The sequence below is a fragment of the Diuraphis noxia genome, unplaced genomic scaffold (genome assembly GCF_037042655.1).
Source record: "Diuraphis noxia isolate RWA-SAM2 unplaced genomic scaffold, SU_Dnox_SAM2 contig0001, whole genome shotgun sequence".
NCBI lineage: Eukaryota > Metazoa > Arthropoda > Insecta > Hemiptera > Aphididae > Diuraphis > Diuraphis noxia.
Genome location: NW_028301711.1, coordinates 41,634,343 through 41,655,375, shown reverse-complemented (window position 1 = coordinate 41,655,375; position 21,033 = coordinate 41,634,343). Strand labels below are relative to the sequence as shown.

The 21,033-nt window shown below is 25.7% G+C and overlaps 2 protein-coding genes across 9 annotated transcripts; one reads left to right on the top strand and one right to left on the bottom strand.

Moving 5' to 3' along the window:
- Positions 1–202: 202 nt before the first annotated feature.
- On the top strand, positions 203–3,531 carry Atg10 (Autophagy-related 10). Of its 5 annotated transcripts, none has more exons than XM_015513581.2 (7): positions 207–575; positions 657–772; positions 934–1,012; positions 2,505–2,606; positions 2,668–2,765; positions 2,840–2,937; positions 3,123–3,531. In XM_015513581.2, the coding sequence occupies exons 2-7, from the start codon at positions 668–670 to the stop codon at positions 3,220–3,222; spliced, it is 582 nt and encodes a 193-aa protein (XP_015369067.1). In that variant the 5' UTR covers positions 207–575; positions 657–667; the 3' UTR covers positions 3,223–3,531. The 5 variants fall into 5 exon arrangements, with proteins under 5 accessions (XP_089073616.1, XP_015369067.1, XP_015369068.1 ...); XM_015513582.2 differs by having other exon boundaries at positions 207–772; positions 3,123–3,214; positions 3,300–3,531; XM_015513580.2 differs by having other exon boundaries at positions 209–772; positions 3,123–3,225; positions 3,300–3,531.
- Positions 3,532–4,017: 486 nt separating this feature from the next.
- Patr-1 (Protein associated with topo II related - 1) lies at positions 4,018–19,355 on the bottom strand. Of its 4 annotated transcripts, none has more exons than XM_015513584.2 (14): positions 18,977–19,354; positions 15,494–15,584; positions 15,031–15,107; positions 13,994–14,125; positions 13,752–13,886; positions 11,705–11,833; positions 10,067–10,202; positions 9,298–9,392; positions 8,754–8,894; positions 8,282–8,413; positions 6,557–6,691; positions 6,330–6,488; positions 5,983–6,207; positions 4,018–5,871 (listed from the first exon to the last, which is right to left on the bottom strand). In XM_015513584.2, exons 1-14 carry the CDS (start codon positions 19,007–19,009, stop codon positions 5,599–5,601), a joined length of 1,893 nt encoding a protein of 630 aa, XP_015369070.1. In that variant the 5' UTR covers positions 19,010–19,354; the 3' UTR covers positions 4,018–5,598. The 4 variants fall into 4 exon arrangements, with proteins under 4 accessions (XP_015369070.1, XP_015369069.1, XP_015369071.1 ...); XM_015513583.2 differs by having other exon boundaries at positions 8,754–8,897; positions 18,977–19,352; XM_015513585.2 differs by lacking the exon at positions 11,705–11,833 and having other exon boundaries at positions 8,754–8,897; positions 18,977–19,355.
- Between the last annotated feature and the right edge of the window lie 1,678 nt (positions 19,356–21,033).

The window sequence follows — 21,033 nt, the reverse complement described above, 5'->3', positions numbered from 1 at the left end:
ACGAAAATCGCATTGGCGATTGGCGCGCGCCGCCGCGGAACAGGAAACAGAATTGACGATGTAGCGTCTAACCACTAGCAGTGGCCACCGCAGCCCGACGTGTTGCCGGCCACAGTGCCGGCGGCCGAGTTCAACGCTCCCCCACTCTCTTCAGTCGGCGGTGCCGAGCTACGGTTATCTGTCGAGTGTACGACGAGTTTACGGCGGTGTGCCGTACTGCCGTGTGCGTATCATTCACAGCTGATGTAAATATGACGTATAAAAATGTGTTATCTGTGGTATAGTTGTTGTACCGCATGATAATACGTCGACGAGTGTCGACTGATTGTGATTGTGATAATCACGGACCGCGACGCCGGGGTTTTGAATGTTTAGGTTTTTTGAATATTTTGATGCAGACATTATTATTACTATACCTATCTAGAATTCATCGTAGATTCTTGGCATTAGATTTTAACAAACTTCATTCCTACTTGACAATTCGTCACAGTGTGGTTGCGTTGTAAAACTTAACGTCGGTAGTTCGGTCTCTCGACTAGTATTAAACGATCGCGTCCGCCCAGAGTTCGAATGAGGTAATAATATGATTTATGTGTGCATCGCAGTTTATACAAGACTCATTGAATTGGCGTGTTCAACTTAATATATTGTTGTAGTTACGCCAATCATGAGTATGACGTATGAACAATTTGTCGAGTACGCTACGGATTTAAAAAATCATTCGGATTCAATAGATGACGGTTGGAATATATGTCAATACCAATGTCCAATGGTAAAAAATGCCAAATAAACTAAAATATATTTATTTCTTTGTATCATTAAACTTCACAAATGACAAATGTTCTTAAAGAAACAATTGTTTTTTTTTTTTTTAATAACATGTTATACAACATTTAATATTACATTAATAAAAATCTGATATATTTTTTATAGAATGGAAGTTTCATCAATTATCTAGTTAAAAAGGAGATACAAAAAAGGAATAATTCTACATTGAAATCTGAACACTCAGGTAAGTTTATCGACCATGGGAAAAATTAGAACCAATTCAGCCACGTGATTGAAATTTATTCAAGCCACCCACAATTTATCAATTAAACCATCAAAAAAATGTTCTAACTATACTCAAACTATATTTTTATTTTTATTTTTAGAACCTTTTTTTTTCATGTTTGAACCGACGACGTCGCGAGAACTGCTTTTGCATTCTTACGCGAAATTATTTTTAGAACCTGCAAAATTAAACAAAAACTTATTGATACCTATATTTATTTCATTTATAATATCTTACTTTTTGTAATATCTAAGAATTTCAATCACTATTTTGCTATTTCATTAACTTACAATATATTTATATAGGTACAACTAATACCTGAGAAATAAAATTTCTATTAAAGTTTAATAGTTAAAATCAACGTAATTTTAATAAATATTAATTATATATTGTGTTTTAATAATTTGGGTATAGTTGGTAATAAGTTACAAAGAAGTTTATGATAAATAAATATATACATTATAAACAATAATATAATTATAAGATAAAAAACAAAATATCTATAAAAAAGATTTATTTATTAATGGGTAAATAATAATATTTTAGATTTCTCACCAATTGCATTAATAATATTTCTATCTAATTCTATGAAAATTCTATTTTTAATGGTCATACGCATCAAAGATGCAACTGCTCTGACTCTCTTATCGACTATGACTTGTAAGTTGTAACTGGGTCACAATGATATTATTATAAGAAAATTTGTTTAAATTTCACTAGTTATAATATGATGTATTATAGCTCGTATTTTATATTGTATGATTAAAAAACTAATATTTGCTTTAAATTTCAATGTATAATTTAATTTCGACTGGATACATTTTTTTCCAAACATGTTCTCCATATTTTTATTAAGTAGTGTATTTACATTTATTTGAGAAAAAAACCTAAGTTCCAACCAAATTTATTATTTGTATTTTTATGACATTAGCAATAATACTTTTTGTTTTTAAGTAAAATAAAGATCCTTGCTGTTGTATAATCACAAAGAGTACGTAACAGTGGTATTTGTTGTCTCCGTCTTACCAGTGCATAATATAACAAATTTACGCTCAGCAGAACACTTGTAGCTCCTTTAGTTTAAAAATTACAGTGAATCGCCCTATTATGAAACTTAATTAATTGAATAATTAATTTTTAAGTGGGTTATGAGCATTTAATATACAGTACAGTAAAAATGCTCATAACTCACTTTAAATTAAATTATCGTATAAAACCAACGTACAAACACAGATAATGTTCTTACCATAAAGTTTCATAATAAGTCAATTAACTGTAATTTTTAAACTAAAGGAGCTACAAGTGTTCTGCTGAGCGTAAATTTTCTATATTACGCACTAGCTGGTAAGACGGAGACAACAAATACCACTGTTATGTACTCTTAAATCATATTTATGTGCAGGGAATTTCATACACCTTAGATATTTTAATAAAAGTATTTTATTTTTAGATTCTCCTACAGAAGACAATATTCCTATTGTTTGTGAGTATCACATACTGTACAATCTAAGTTATTCGTGCCCAGATGTGTTCTTTAATATGTGGAATACTGGTAATTTATTAAATATTTACCAAATTAAAATAAGAAAAACTAAAATAGATTTCTTATTTAGATGGGAAATTACTTTCATTAGAACATGTATGGTCTTTAGTTCATTCTTTTTTAAAACAAACTGTAATCCATGACAAATGGAATGTTATAACTCAAGAGGTTAAAACTTTTTTCTAATTAGAAATTCACTTTAAATCAAAACTGGTGCTATAATCAAATTTTTACTGTTTCAGATGCATCCATTTTTCAATACACCATTTTTCAGATTACATCCTTGTAAGAATACTCATGTTTTGGAAATGTTAGATTTTTCTTCAAAAAATAATTTTGAGTAAGTTGAAATTTTTTAATTGAGTAATGATTATCAAAAAATAATACAAATTTTACCATTTAGGTATGCGAGTTACATTTCTTCATAAAATCTATGTATATATTATATATATTATGTGTTATATTATATTCATTAATTTATGACTATAATTAATTAATACCGTGTATAAATATTTATTTGTTTAGGTTCAATCCCCTAATATCATGGTTAAGTACTATAAGTCCTCTCATTGGTTTGGAAATACACCTATCATATGGAAAAAAATACTCAAAAAAATGTTCATAATTTGTATTGATTTTAATTTAATTTTATATTAGTCATTTTAATAATTATTCATGAAATATTAAATTGTATTTTATTAGACTGAATATTAATCATAGATTCAACCAGAGAGCTTGAAGCAAATTTGATTCAATACATGACATAAAATATATACTATTTGAGGGGTCAAAAATCTATAACACAGGTGGCACATTTGAACAACACTCAAAAATATGTTAATTTCACTCTTCAATCTTACATACAATCAAAATTGAAGTATGTGTTGATGAATGTTGAGTACAGTATAATATAAAAATTGAAAAATACATACTACATTTGATTATTTTTTTTTTCCAATTAAATTAAATTTGTATTTTGTATTTAATACATAATACCAGCATTTGCTGGTTTATAATGTATAGTTATAGCATCTAACTAAATTTTTATGAGATGTAGTGTTACTTGAGATATAATTAAGGGGTGATGGCAAAATCCCTGCTGGTCTGTGCAGCTTATATTGTTTTTGCAGCCCCCAAAGTAACTGTCCAAATTAAAATTGGCGTCAACATAAAGTTATAAAAATTTAATATTTTCACAAATTTGGTATTAAAATATGTCAATGAATTTTTAAAACTCTGTCATTCCAGCCATCCCAGTGAATAATATTTTTAGCAACGTTACATTTTTTTTAAAAAAAACTGATTGCAAATGTTTGAGTTAAAAAACCTAAAGGTTTTCAACACTTCTGTACTATAAAAATAACATCTCGGTGTTCATATAAATGATCTAGCCAATTCAATAAAATAAACAATGCTGCGATTAGGAAGTTAAAAACAATACATTTTAATTTTTGAATTTTACATATAACAAATTCTAAAATAATTATACAAAGTCATATAAATAAACTAAATTTTATTACACATAATTTATATATAATATATTATATATATATGTATATTACATCCATAGAGTGTATCCAGAGGATTTGCCAATAGCATATTTAAAAAAATGGTAAATCCTCACAATACACCACTCTAGTAAATATATTCTATCACATGCAAAATAAATTAAAAAATAAAATTCACTAAGCAACATTTAATTACAGTACATGGATACTTTTAAAATAATATATAATCTAAAGAAAATCAATCAATTTAAAATAAATATTACAATACATTAATGGCGATAATATTTTAAATATACTTTTATCATATATATTTGTTGAGTTTAGGTTTTAAAAAAAAATTTAAAAACCATAATTCAACACAATTAAATATCTAACTTCAAAGATTTTCTAAGTATATGATCTACATATTATACATAATATTTTATTTTATTCTACTCTATTATTATTTTAATTAACAGTATTTTTTTCATACATAAATGTAAAATTGACATAATGATAATAAATTATTTAATTTATAATTGGTTATTTCAAATTTCCTATTTTAGTACTATAAATGATAATATATAATATTAACATAGTATTAATTAATTAATTAAATTAATAAATAATTAAAAATCCAAACATAATGATAGGGATTAATCAAATTTGAAATTGCACAATAATTCTAAAGATACTAAATCTTTGTTTAGAAATTAGTTTCCTTGATTATGAACTTTCACATTCAGTAACTATAAATATTTCAATTTGTCAGTATATGTATAGGATTTATGTTTACTGTAGATGACAAAATTTTAAGTGCTTGAATTATTTAATAATTAATTGTAAATATTATTTCATACACATGTTCATTACTTAGATGTTATTTAGTAAATTAAATTTTAAATGATTATAATATAAAAACTGTTGGGTCATTGTTTATATTAAATTAAGTTTAAAAAAAAAAAAAAAATGTAGGAATTATGAGATTGATTAGTGTATTATATTAAATTATTATTTATTTATTTTTTTAATAACTAGTAGAAATTATAAAAAAAATGTTCCTTTAATTAATAACATTGAAACTACATTAATTTAAAAATAAGTATTAATTATGATATTAATAAAAAATAACTTTAATGCAAAATTAAAATTATACTTTGATAAAATTGATTATCAGCTTAGAAATTACCTAATTATATAAAAAAATTGTTTCATATTGTAATAAGTATTAAAGAGCTGAGAACAAGTTTAAGGTGAATTTGAAAAAATGTATAAACCTAGCAAAATCTCAAGTGTAAGAATGCACAATAAGATTAATAATTTTGAATCAAAAAAACTTCCAATATTATTTTCAAAACCAACATTCAGATATCTGGAAAGTATAGTGCCAGAGAGATTACAATCTTCTCCGAGGTTCTCAAATAAATATATTCATTGTGGTATACTTTTATGCAATGATAATAGTGCCCACTGTTACTACATAAAAGTAAAATCATATATGTCATAAATTGTAATTATTTCTTAGTTGTGTCACCCAAGAAACTAATTCTTTGAATGAGGTTTAATTTTTTTTCAATTGTAATGGATTGCTCTAGTGGCAAATATGTGAGGTGTTGTTCAAGAATTTTTCTATCTAAACCAATAACTGGTCTTTGTATTGTATTTTCTGAACCAACTAATATAACATTATTAATGAAAATACTCCATTGTTTCAATATTTTTCGTTCTGTTGTGGGTCGAACTTCTTCTGCTCGTTCAATCATATTTGCTATAACTGATATGCCAAACTAAAAGCAAATATAAATACATATTATTACAATATTTAAATGTACATTTTTAAAACAACTCATCAAATTATTTCTATTTAATAGGACTAGGAAAAATAAATATCTACTTACAACACTTATTAAAACAAATGCAAGATTTTTCATTAAATACTCTGCAATTTGATTCAACTCCACAAGACATAAGCAAAATATCCATTGTCTTATGTACGGCAAGAATAGTAACAATAATTGATCTTCACTATCTTTTGAAATTATTGTACAAATTGAAGGGCCAAAAAATACACTCCATAAAAATGATGGATTTTTGAGATGCGGTAAAATTCTGTGCACCAGTTGCTAGTAATAAATGAAAAGAACAATTAAATTCATAGTATACGATTTCAACTTAATTCTTAAATAAAAGTAATAAAAATAAATTAGTTATTGTGAGTAAGTTAAAATACTATTGCATTATTTACTTTTCCTTTACGTATAGTCACATACGAAACTAAATGATGTAAATGGTTGGACAAAATTTCTGTTAGTTCATCAATATATTGTTGTACAGTGGGCGCTGCTTGTGCTTTGTTTCTTATTGCATAGTATGTTTGTTCTATTTTCAGTAATGGTACATACATCTGAAGAGCAATACATTTTATATTTGATGAACACTACACGAATATTTATAAAATATAATATAACCAACATGTTCAATTTCTAAAAGGATTTGTTTTGAATTTTTTTGGGCAACTACAGCTCGATCTGTAGAGGATGCAGAAGAAGGTGCAAAATCATTTGTTTCTATATCAATCATCTTTCTTGGAGTAATCACACTACCAATCTAAAAATATATATGTAAATTATATGCAATTAATAAAATAAAAATATTATTTAAAATGAATAAACTATTAAAAAATTAATATTATCCAATACATAAGATAAAAAGTATAATAGATATTTTTGAATGAAGTGTTATTTCTTATTTCTATCTTCGGTAGATAAGATATTTTAAAATTGAATCACATAACATTTAGTAAAATATGATACAAAAAGTTACAATTTAATAGTTAAATATTATTTGGCATTAATGTTATACAATTAAGGATTTCATGAAGTTTAAACTTAGTACACAATTTTCTATTATCACTATAGAGAAATAGTAAATAGTTAAATTTGTTTTGAAATTAGGGTAGGTATAGTAGTATGTCCCATAAGTCTCTATCACCCTTAATATCTCCATAGGAAATCAATATATTTTAACGCTGTGTTTTTTACAGTACTTGTATGGAAATTCTGATTGTATGTCATAAAATTCAATTTTTTTTTAAATTTAAAAAATTCAAAAAAAATTTTTTTATGCATTTAAGAATTAAAAATGTGTAAGATAGCCATTTCGTTGCAACATATTTTTTAAAACAGTTCAAAAAAAAAATATATATATATATAAATTGACCAAGTTAGAGCAAGTTATGTTTTTGAATAATTATAACAAAAATATTAATTGTTTCACATTTCAATAATAAAATATCGATTTCAGCATGACAATACTTTTACATACCTAATTAAAGTTTTGATTTGAATAGAAATAACAATAGTCTTGTCTTATCGTTTGCTGAACAGCAAAACTGGTTACCTATTTTTAAGTATATTAATTATATCATAAATAGCTATAAAGAAAGAACACAAGATAATAATTTTATTTATAATTTAGAAAATTGTGATATGAGTAAGTATTGTTATTATAAATCACATTAATTATAACTGTAAGATTGTGTCCAATTTTGTAACTTTAGGTTCACTTTATGATAGAATTAAAATACTTAAAAATAGGTAACCAGTTTTGCTGTTCAGCAAACGATAAGACAAGACTATTTTTATTTCTATTCAAATAAAAACTTTAATTAGGTATGTAAAAGTATTGTCATGCTGAAATAGATATTTTATTATTGAAATGTGAAACAATTAATATTTTTGTTATAATTATTCAAAAACATAACTTGCTCTAACTTGGTCAATTTTTATATATTTTTTTTTTTTTTGAACTGTTTAAAAAAATATGTTCAACAAATGGCTATCTTACAAATTTTTAATTCTTAAATGCATAAAATTTTTTTTTTTTTTGATTGAATTTTAAACCATTCAATCAGAATTTCCATACTAAGTATTGTAAAAAAAACCGCGTTTAAATATATTGCTTTCCCATGGAGATATTAAGGGTGATACGGAACTTATGGGACATACTGTATATACTAACAGAGTAAGATTAGTTTTAAACTTTAAATAAAATGTTTTAAATATATTAATCTGTTTTCAATCTTTTAGAAAAACAGTTTGATTAAAAACCTACTCAAAGTTATAAATTTTAATCAATAATAATTCCTCGAATCTCAAGTATTTATAGTGTTTCGGGATATTTAAAAAAGTAACACACCAAGACTTTTCCTAAAGAATTTTCAAAGTGTAATTGAGTATATGAATTGTTAAATCTGGTTTGCGTATCTGGTTGATGAAAATTACTGTTGGGTTTTGGTCCACTTGAACCGTGATGACGCTTTTGATACATCTGCAAATATTGAAAATATTATAAAACATTATGTTAAATTTCATAAAACAAATAATTATTTTTTAAAATATTGAATTTAATAAATTATTTGCTTTATAAACATTAAACATGTAAAATTATTTAAATAAAAGCATTTTCCAAGAACTCTTGTTTCTTCTTAAATATTTGCCATCATAGTAATCATAGCTTTTTGATTAATGAAATACAAAACTTTATATTATTACCAAATAATAAATATATTGTGCATGTTCAAAATGACTAATAAAAACTAATTAAACATTATATTTTTAGAGATAACCACTAGTCCTAAGTTGATTTATCACAGCATTATTTTTCTAACCGTAAAATAGTAATCTTCTTCTAATGGGTTACTATTATGGAACTGTATGGTTTGTATTCCAGCCAACCAATGTTTTTCTCTCACAGTCATAAACCCAGCGCCATAATCAGTCAAATCCGACTGCTCATCAAATGTGTAATTCTTCTGAAAAAAATGTGGAGTAATAAATTAAATACAATAATTATGTTATTAAATATTAAAATATCAATTTAAAATAAAAATGACTTTGATGTGACTTTTCATTGTAGCCTGGAAATATAAGAATTTTATTTTTCAACTTTGTTTTGAACCCCGGCACAATGGCTGTGTTCAACATAAATTTTTTCATTAAATTAAAATAAAATTTTGATGAGTTGAACTACAAAAAACTTTGAAAAAATATCTCTGTGGTCCGTAAAAACAGCAGAGTCACTTCTTGTTTGATACATTTTCTTGATAACCACTACCTGTTAGGTTAGAATGAACTTAGAACCCAAAAACTAAAGTCATTCTATAGGTTTACCAAGTGTAACTAATTAGAAAAAAAAAATTATGTAAAGCTAACCATTTTAGGAAAATTATGATATCCCATGTTTGTATTAAATCTCTTAACGTTATTTATTGGGTTTCTTGGAACGTTATTATTATTCCTTGGAAAATCTGAAATAAAAAAAAAGAGAAATTTATATGCAAGAGAATTTAATAATTCTTATTCTAAGGGTCAGAAGTTATAACGCTTAAAGTTAAAATAATATGTTAACAATTTATGTAAAAAATTAATTAAAATAAATAAATAATTAATTACATAATACTAATAGTACACTGTACTAGAATATTACATGTTATTTTTTGATTAAATATTCTATAATAATAATGAAATGTAATGGAAAAATGTTTGGAAAAATAATATTATATACAACAAGCAACTATAACAAAAATATGACATTATTAAAAAATTTTGGTTTTTGTTACTTTGTACAAATCTTTAGAAGGGAAAATGCCTATTTTTAATAATTAAATATAAAATAAATGATGAGGATGACAATAAAAGTAAATATTAAAAATGGATAAAAATATTAGGATATGAGTACTTTTTTCATAAATTGGAAAAATAAGAATTTAAATTTTTGGTTTAAATTATGTCATTGTATAAAATGGATTTTAACTTATTTTGTTATACTTTAAGAGAATATAGTAAAAAATACTCCAACAACTTCTAAGCTCTAAATATTAAGATCAAGGTTTTATAGTATGAACAACTTTTAACCTTATCATCATAATCTTATTAATAAAAACCAAATAAAAGTGTAAAATTATGATGCAAAATAAATTACTTTTTGGTACAACACGAACGTTTGGTAAATTGTACTGGGGAATCTCACGTTTATAATACGGAGAAAAAGGTAAACATCCTTGGTTTACCTCTGGTACAGGATGGTTATATGATGGGCTTACTTTTACTGCGTCAATCTATGAAAAATATCAAATGTTAATTATATAAAATCAATTATTTTCAAATTAGAAGAGAAAATAAAACATAATTTTCAATACAAACTAATATATATATATATATACATCATAGATTATGTATTAAGATATACCGAGACAACTACGTATCTAATTATAATTAAATTAACACATACAAAAAAACATGTAATACATTTAAATCAAAAACACACATAGGTACCAATGCCTGTTATAATTATAATGAATAGTGCTGAGATTTTGATGCAATTTTCATGCTATGATTAAAATGTATTATCCATAAATACAACATTACTCATGATGATTTCTTTAATATTTTTGCTATTTTTATTTCTTATTACTTTTCTGTAACATACCATAAGTTACAAAAATATAACTCATATCACTTTTTAACTCTAATTTTAAGTGCATTTAAATGAACCTAATTATTCAAAATTCTACAATGTTATTTTGGAACCATGTTAACTAGATATTTGGGCACCAAAATCCCATTCCTATTAACAAAGTGTGATCACGATAAGTGGAAACACTCAACAACTATGTGCAGGCTTCATATATTTCAATTCTGCTTTTTCGGCCAACTAATAAACATTATTGAACACATTTTCAAATAATTAGACTATTTTTTTGACAGTTAATTTTGCGCATAACAATTATTTTTTTTAAATACCATGATCCATTTTTGACCACAAATTATTTTTTTTGGTATTTTTTAATGAATTTTAGTGGTTGAATTTCTTTTCTAAGTCAAAAAATGACCGAATTAAAGCAATTTGATTTTATGTTATTTGCATGTGTAGTATACCTATCTTTCGATGGTACACAAAATAATCGATGAATAATTAATACTATTTTGAATAACTTTATTATACATAAAACAAACACACAAAAATACGGGTCTCTATGAATCGCTTACAAACATATCTCGTCTCTCAATTGAAACCCGCACTGTTCCTCTACTGTGGTGCTTACGTCCTTAAATATTATTTTACAAAGTGCTGCCTCAGCTTATTTGCTTCGTTGGCCTAAAATTATATAATTTAAACATTTAGCTAAAAGAAGTAATATTTATCTATTATCATTAATTGGCAATGCCACATACAACACATTGGTATAACAGATTATAAAATACGTAGTTGGTAATAATAATCTGTTATACCCGTGCAAATAACATAAAATCAAATTGCTTTAACTCGGTCATTTTTTGACTTAGAAAAGAAATTCAACCACTAAAATTCATTAAAAAATACCAAAAAAAATAATTTGTTGTCAAAAATGGATCATGGTATTTAAAAAAAATAATTGTCATGCGCAAAATTAACTGTCAAAAAAATAGTCTAATTATTTGAAAATGTGATAATGTTTATTAGTTGGCCGAAAAAGCAGAATTGGAATATATGAAGCCTACACATAGTTATTGAGTGTTTCCACTTATCGTGATCACACTGTATATTAAAATATTATGTTTTACAATAAATTAAAAATACCAATTGTCTTTCCAAGTCAGCTACACTTATGGCTGATGAAATTACTTTTGGTGGAGGTTTAGTCAAAATATCGTCTATATGTCCATTTACATTTACTTCTCTGAACCCGGGAGGTGCGTTGAAAACATTCTATGAAACAATGAGTCAGTGTTATGATTAACACGTTAATGTACATACAATTTTAACACAACTACTGATAACTTGCAGAATAATTATTAAAAAATATCACAAAAATAGTCATGCATAAAGACAGCTTTAGCTAAAATTTATAATCAAATACATACAATATTATTAATCATTAATTTTTATAAAAACACATAAACAATTTAAAGTAACTTTCAATTTCATTTTTTTTTTTTTTTTCATAATTACAATTCTATTTTTTTTATGAAGTAATACAAAGAAAATATTTAATTTACTTTTTTATTCAAAAATTTCAAAGGGACAGGGAAAAAATGCAAACAAAAGCCAATGGTTATAATGTGATCTAAATAATTTTATAGGACAAATTATCATTAAATCTTCGCGGTAAAACTTTGTTCATACTTTCAACTAACCATTACAGATAATCTATTTTCTCCAATTTCAATATAAAAATATGTTATATTAGATTTACCTTAAGTGTTAATGATTTCCTGTTAAATAAAATATATAATTTGAAAGAGTGATGATCGAGGTGTAGATTATTTTCAATTCACTTTTATATACACTAATATGGCATGTCTCATGATTTTTGATGACAATTGTTGACACTTGTCAACAAAAACTGTTGTCATTAATGACTTTCAATAATTCAATATTAAACTAAAAAAATATTGTTTGCATATTTCTTTTTTGTGTGTGAACAGTATTTTTCTTTTATGCACATAAAAATTTATGAGATTAAAACCGGACAATTTTCTAAAAATAATCCAACAATTATCCTCTTTGAAGTTTATTGGGACAAAATGAGCCATGTGCAAAAAAAAAACAATCTCATGTCAAAACATATTATAGTCAATGGTCATCCTATCATATTATTAGTATGGTCATAAACACATGTCTTCCAAACCAATAAAAATAATATTTGTAACATATAAAATTTACAATCCAGGAAATAGGTAATAACACTACTAAAAAAATTGTTATTTCATAATAAATGTATTATATTGTTGGGGTGCTGACTTCAAAAATGACTGTTATATAAGTAAGCTTTATTGGCTTAGCGTTACATTGTCTGTTATTAATATAATAACTGTAACATCAAAATTATTATTATTTGGTATATAAGACTGAAAATAAATATTAAATATTAATATAGTATTAATACAGAAATTAAATTTAGATAGCAACCAATCACCGAGAAAACACAGAGAATATCTAATTTATTTAGTTATTACAATATTATTAATATATAATATAATACATGCTAGTTTCAATACATCATGGTTGACATGAAAAAAAACATCCAATGTGCAAAATTTACAATTTTGAGATAATGGTATCCTTGAATTCAGAAAATATAGGCAGTAGTTTTGATAAGAACTCCAATATACTATGGCAATCATAAAAGTAATGAAAAATAATAAACAATTCCTCCTATATGTTACCAACCATATATCTTTTTAAATATTTTTCGTCTCTCCTGAAAAATTAGTTTAAGCACATTGGATGTTTTTTCGTATCAATGACGATATATTATTATTGTAAAAGAATATCAACGCATGTGTAAACAATATAAACATAAAATTAATATAATCGATATATTTAAAGTTATGTATATAAATTTACATTTATAAAATACAGATCAAATTTATACTTCTATATTTAACAAAAACTTACATATATGTTTTATTTATACAGTTACATTATTTAAAGCAAGCTTTAAAAAATATCCGTTGCCAGGGTTATAGGGGGTTAAAGCACATAAAATATTATACATAATTTATTAAGTGCACAATTTATCACGCTAAAACCAGTATAATAATAATTAATAATCAATGTTGAAATGGCAAACAGAATTATAAAAAATATAACTTATCAATTCTTAGAACATGCAATTATTTACTCGTGGTATAGGATTTGAGCCTTGAACTGGAATTGGTCTTCTAATTGGACCACAATTATTACTTGGTAAATTAATACCATAATTTTGATTAACAAAATTAAGATTATTTTGATATTGGAAAGGTAATGGTAAAGGCTGAAAGTATTTAATAATTGATAAATGTATTAATAAGGTAACATAATTTTACAAAAAAAGATAATTAATTTGCACTGAGGTTAATTATGTTAACATAATTAGATTACCGGTACTTCATATTGGTGGCTAAATGTATGTAACTGTCTTAGTTCTCTTTCTAAATCTGGTAATGATTTTAAAGACTCGGCAAATACATTTTGATCAGGTTGAATAGAGTCAGCTAAATAATCATTGACTTCCTATAAAAATAAAATATTTTTAATAGTCAAAATTAGATTTAATTTGTTAAATTTATTGATTAAAAAGGCATATATTATAATTTAATTTCAAACTAAAATTAATAATTAAATATTCAGAAATTTTAATCAATTACATAATATATTTTAAAGGGTTTAGTTCATAATATAATAAAATTATTGTGTATTTAATTTGGCCAAATAATCTAGTATGTAAAATTAATATATATTATTTGAAGTTAGCAAAACTATTTTACATGACACATAAACAATGCCATGTTCTATTAGACATGGCAAATTACTAGTTTTTTAAAAAAGCTTCCTTCATGAGCTTAAGTCCACATGTTCAAGTTTCTTATACCAGTGAATAATATGCGAATGTCACTTGATTTTTTTCAAATTGAATGTGAATGTGAACAATTTTATACTTCATTGAATTATGACGAGTTTTAATACGCTCAATTTATTTACCATTTTATAAATATATATTTAAAATATACTTATGAATTATATTATATAATATTTTCTTATTATAACTCACATCATAAACAAATTAAATTAACGACCCAATAAATGCTTTAATTTTTATGAAGAATGTGAATGCACGCGTATTATAAAAAAGACAAATGTAGATGAGTTCCTTTTTTAAGGACCAAACGCAAACAATTTCATTTTTTTAGTGAACGTTCCAAACATAACTCACTACCCACTGAAAACTAAGTTCTTATTATATAACATGTGTTTAAATTGTTTATGGCATCTACATGGCTGTTTAAAATTGTAATACTACACTCTGGATTTATAAACTGAGAACACAGGTAAAAATGATTTACATATATTATTGTAAATTAAATAATATTTACACGCAAGTACTTACTAAATTAAATACATAAAAATATGATACTTACTGTTCCATCAGGCCATTTTTTTTTAGAAACTTCATCATATTTAGCATATTTTTCATGATCTGCTTCCCAATCACCATCTATCAGAATAAATATTTAACAACACAAATTAAAATTGTATTTTGATATTGTTTACAAAATCAGAACAAATTTAAACAATTCTTAAAGTATATTAATTCCTTTGTGAATTAATTACTAATAAAAAGTTTAAAGAACAAAAATAGCTTACAATAATAAATAGAAATGTATAAATACAATAATTACGATAAATTATACTTAAATAAATAGATACTTAGACAAATATAAATAGTTCTAAACATATAAATACTATAAATATTAGTAGATTAATTAAATTAATTATCAGTCAGTGCACATTTTAATGGTTGAAATTGTATTTTTAAGTGTCAAACATCTAACTGATCATAATATTAGATATAGGTACTACTTTCACCATATACAATATTACCTGACATATCATTCCCAAAAGTCTCATCATTAAGAGCATCATATTTGTCTTCATCATAAATTTCTTCTTCAAAATCATCATCAAACTTTGCCTATGTAATAACAATTAAACTAGTTTAATATTTAAAATAAAAATTGGATAGATTATAGACATTGAGTGAGGTGCTTAAGGGTACTCATATTTTTTAAACTTCAGCACAAGATACACCATTTAATTATTATATGTTCAAAGGGTTTTTTAGTGCCTATAGTATTTAATATTTATTTTATTTCTTATTATATAAGCACCCAAAAAAATGTAAAATAACATATTACAATTATTGTAAGGAGTGGAGTGACCCTACTGGGCAACCGGGACATTGTTGTTGACGAAATCCGTTAGCAGTCATTCAATAATCAGGTAATTTTTTACTTTATCATGTAACCGTTCTAAATTAGTATGATGAAGGAATAATAGTAGATTGTTTTCTACCCTTAAATACACAAAAGATAGATTGAAAGACTCAATGACTAACGGTAATCTGGAGCCATATATGTTAATGAATATGGAAAATCAATTTTAATGGTACAATATAATGAATTAATGAACATAATTAATATAAATAATGAACTGGATATATACTAAAAGTAATATTTTAAGTAAATTTTTTTTCGTAATTATTATTAAATAACAAATTTTGTTAAGCATTTATTTAGCAATTTATTTCTTAAGCATAAGTATTATTAGTTTTAATTTATATTGAATAAAAGGACAAGCTAAAAATTGCAATTGTTATTTGTTTGAGATATTAGACACTAATTAATTGGTAGAAGATTTTATTCAATAAAATCGTAACTTTTTAGATAAGAAATTCCAAAAAGTAGGAGGCAAAAAAAATATTCTATTAAAAAATAAAATTGAAAATTGAAAGAGTCAAAAGTAATTAGTGTATTGATATAATACAGTGGCACCCAACTCTATTACTAAGTGTATTACTAAGTGTATTACTACTTTAAAAATAAGGGGTGGGTGGGTATAATAACATAAAATAATTAACTTGAAATAAATTCATAATTAATTATCATATTGGTTGCCGGATGGTATCTATTTACTAATATTATCAATTAAAATAAAATAAAATGTGTAAAATAATATAAAAATAATATAATTTTTAATTTGTGAGGAGGTGAGTGGGATTGGTAAAATTATCCTTGCTACATCTGAAAAAAATATCTTGGGCACCATTAATATAATATTATACTAGTGTAGGTACAGAGAAACTAAAAATAATATAGATTATAGGAGGACATATATTGCGATGATCAGTAAGTTGATTGGACAAAAAAAATTTTAATTAAACCGATGTAAGTAATTAATAAAGATTATATTGAAAGTGATTTGAAAATATTGATTTCCAGGTAAGAATTTTGGAACCACTCCGTCCCAGATTACTGTGATATTAAAATTACTTATGGTACTGAAAAGCATTTATGATCATAAATATGTTAACATTGTTAACATACAAAACAAAATCATAACACAGTCACACAGAGTAGAAACATAACCAGAAGATTTTTTTGATTGTTTAAATTGAATATTAATGTATAACATGAGGTAGGCTTTACATACTGTTGAGATACACAGATATACAGATACTAAAGATATATAATAATAAAATCATATATATATATATATATATATATTCCGGCCACAAGAGTCTAACCGTAAATCGACCGCAAAAACTTTTTGTTGTTGCCATCGGTCCTCCTCCTATATACTGAATCATACCACAATAGGAGAAAATCCGACCAGCAGATTGTGTGTGTCAATATCAATGCACGGTTTAAAGACTCTCATGGCCCATGGGCTAGGGTATATATTATAATAAGTATAATGATACAATTTACAACAGGGTTACAAAGCTTAATTTAAATCAACAACTAACTGTCCTATACCGGCTACTCTATATAGGACAAATATATTATAGTGTTACACTATCACTATAAATTACTTATAAACTATATGATAGGGAGTGTTTTGTGTATAACTCCAACACATACTCTCCAGTCTCCATTGTATTCATAAATCAACCTTCATATTAACAATATTAACAATATCAAATATAAAATAGAACCGTACAACAACACATTATATGAACACTGAAACATATATTATTGATGGAGGGGGGATGGTGTTTCAACAACCAATACACTTCCTCTACCCTCTGACTATGCCATTGGCACAGAGTAAACTATTATACATACCATATCCACTTATAATGTACCTTCATATTAATACGAAACTATAACATTTTGTTTAGACTATAAACCTAAAGATTAAAACTAATTGGTACCAATAGATTTTAAAAATCTATATATTTATCAAAAATTTTAAAGTGACTAAGTATTATTCACAAATGCACACAATATTTATTCATTTATTGTATCATTTTTGTAAAAGGTCCTTTACTGACACAAGGAGAATAAACACATATTTTAGAGAAAAATAAACGAAAAAATTTGTAAGCAAATAAAGTATACATTTTAGTAGATCAATGCCAAACACTATTCATATTATATTATTTACTATTACATATAACCAAGGATATTCACAAACAGATCTAAATCATCATTAACAATAATGTAACCGACAAAATATTGGCAGGCTTTTAATATATACTTGTAATAGTTTTCTAAGAAATGAAACTATGATCATGAGTCTTACAATCTGTAGCTTAAACACTTAAACAATCAAAATATTTAGGTAAAGTAGCCATTAATTCAGACAGACAGAAAGAAGTTCATTAAATATCAAAACAGTAATGAACAGAAATCATTCTACCTCATTATTTGATAATTAGTATACTTTTTTAACATAATAATTGGTTTAGTTTAATTTCTGAGAAAAATTACTCTTGATAAAATGTACAACAAAAATATATTTAAAATCCTGAAAACAGAATCAATATAGTAACAAGATACCTATAAACAATGTTTAACATTCGTGGTCTTGCATTAGGATCGCTATTAATGTAATATTTCAGGATTAAACATAAGCTAAGGACTGCATAATAATTTAATTTATGAATAAATCTTTTGATTTATCATAATTTGTACAGATGAGAACAGTTAAATTTGAAGTGCTTGGATCTCGATTCAACGCTAACAGCATAAACATAAACATCGACAAAGCGATGATATTATATTTAGAATTGAGACATCTAAGCAAAACCTGGTAAACAGTGGCAAAGAATTGCACTAATTTTCGATCAAGTCAGAAATAGAAATAGAAATAAAATATGCAATGCTACAGTACGTTACAATCGCATGAAAGTGATGTGTCGACAAACGGACGACACTGGACTAGTACAGACGTCTCTGGTCGTTCGGGGCCAGAAAAACGTTTGTCTGGGCCGACGATCGAACGTTTGATCGAAACCAGAGGTATGCAATACTGTATTGGAACACACTGCAGAACTGAACTGTCAAAATGGGATGCGTTTACCTGTTGATCCGTCAAAAAGTCTTCACCGTCCATGGCGAACGGCGATAAGTGCGTTTTTGGAGGTAAAACCTGAAATCTTTCGTGGAGCCGAATTCGTCCCGAACTCAAGCCATAGTCTTTCGCAGTTCCACTAACACGGAAAACATGCACTAGAGAATTTTTTTCGTTTTAATTGATAAAAATTTGATAAGACGCGACGACAATGTACACATTTGGAGGTTATATCGGCGGTGTTCGGGGCGGGCTAGTGCCTAGTCGGGCTACCTTCATTACAGCCTACAGGACGCTTGTCGGTTATTCACCCTGCCGACTTATTGTCGGGTCCGACGACTGATAATAGACCATATTACGAGCCGGGTAATCTATCGAAAAAAGGTTTTTAAAATTTAAAATATACATTTATGAAAAGGTGTATTTCTTTGACGTTAAAAACCCTGCTGGTAACGTTGTATTTGTTGTTATTATTATCGGATCGGATCTGGCTGTATTGATAACACATTAATACGATTGTTGTGTAGTTGTGTTTATTGTCATTGATTAAAACATTAATTAATAATACCTACATAATTCCATTCAATTTTTTTATGATAACGCTTTGGCAAAAGATAGATCACCATCGCATCATGTTAATAATATAATTAAAATTAGTAGGTATTTAAGTTAATAATAATTATGCGAAATCCGATTATAATGTATTGCGCTTACATTTGGCTCAATGGCTGAGTACTGAGTTTGGCTCTTTGAAAGTTTTATGAGTGAAGATAATTAGACAGAACCTTACTTTTTGGTTGATACTCCAATGGTTCACGCATATTATATTACTATATCTAATAATTAAAATTCGGCCGTCGTGCATTAAAAAATAACAATATTAACATCAAAACGAACAACAGGGGTGGTTCTTAAGTGACCACATGATACAAAAAAAAATTTAGATGTACCTACCTATACTTTAATTCATGACAAATACTAAAGTAGGCACTAGGTGTCTAGGTACTAATTAAAATGTTTTAAAAATAAAATAGAAAACTGCATATTTTACGAGGAAGGAATACGGGCTTTGAAATTTTGAACATTTTACTATATTTTTCGAGTTTAACATTTTCAAAAGTTATATTATGTGCATGTCAATGGCATAAGTAATCAATCGTTGACTTTTGATGAAACAAAAAAAAAATTGTATCTTCTTTTCTTACATTGAAGGTTTAAGGATTAAAAAAATTGATCTTTCAATAGCCTACAAGGCATTTAAATGCATCCAGCAGTTGCGTAGTGTGGGTTAAGCTTAGCGTACTAGTTAAAATGGTAAGTTAATGAAATCGTGTGGAACTAGGCCTCCGATTATTATTTTATCATGAAACGTACATTTTTTTTTTAAATTATCATTTTATGAAAATGTCATGTAAAATATTACATAAAAATACAAAATTAATCCCAAGTATTAACTATAAAAATCACGTACTAGATATTTTCCTCATCTATAAAAATCATAAATATGTTTTTGTTAATAATAAGTACCTAACCCTAAAAACAATAACATTACAAAAAGTCGTTTACCTATCCAACCAGAAAACATATTTATCTTTATTTTTAATTTATTCAATATATTTTTATATTTATGAATCTAAAAGAAAATATGACTTTGAGTTCGATAGCTCAAAGGTATACGTGTATTGTGTAAAGTGTGAACTATTTACTATACATAGTACTTAATGAGTACGAATAATAATTATTGTTAGTCTTAGTACTAATAATAAGCGGATGCGAAAGGTTTGAGAAATATTGTTTAGAGAATACCAAATACCAATGTAGTTAACATCAAACATTAAATCAACTTCAAATATCAGTATGTTGTATGTAAAGTATATTTTGTGGCTGATGTCTAGTTTAATCGATAATAATTAGATAAAAATACCTACGTAATTGTTGATTAAAAAAAGTATAATTTAACCATTCATTCAAGATTAAAAAAAATATCACAGCATAAAAATAATATTGATTAAATTATAAAGCCATAAAGGATCATTCTACTATCTATGCTCATTAAATGTTGATAC

What these genes read in the sequence shown, in the direction of transcription:
- Atg10 (XM_015513581.2), top strand. Translation starts at nt 668, where the DNA reads ATGAGTATGACGTATGAACAATTTGTCGAGTACGCTACGGATTTAAAA. An exon ending in GTCAATACCAATGTCCAATG is followed by an intron (nt 773 to 933) that starts GTAAAAAATGCC and finishes TATTTTTTATAG; the next exon opens with AATGGAAGTTTCATCAATTA. An exon ending in ATTGAAATCTGAACACTCAG is followed by an intron (nt 1,013 to 2,504) that starts GTAAGTTTATCG and finishes TTTTATTTTTAG; the next exon opens with ATTCTCCTACAGAAGACAAT.
- Patr-1 (XM_015513583.2), bottom strand. Translation starts at nt 19,009, where the DNA reads ATGGACGGTGAAGACTTTTTGACGGATCAACAG. An exon ending in GCCACCAATATGAAGTACCG is followed by an intron (nt 13,887 to 13,993) that starts GTAATCTAATTA and finishes AAATACTTTCAG; the next exon opens with CCTTTACCATTACCTTTCCA. An exon ending in ATTCTTTAGGAAAAGTCTTG is followed by an intron (nt 6,692 to 8,281) that starts GTGTGTTACTTT and finishes ATATATTTTTAG; the next exon opens with ATTGGTAGTGTGATTACTCC.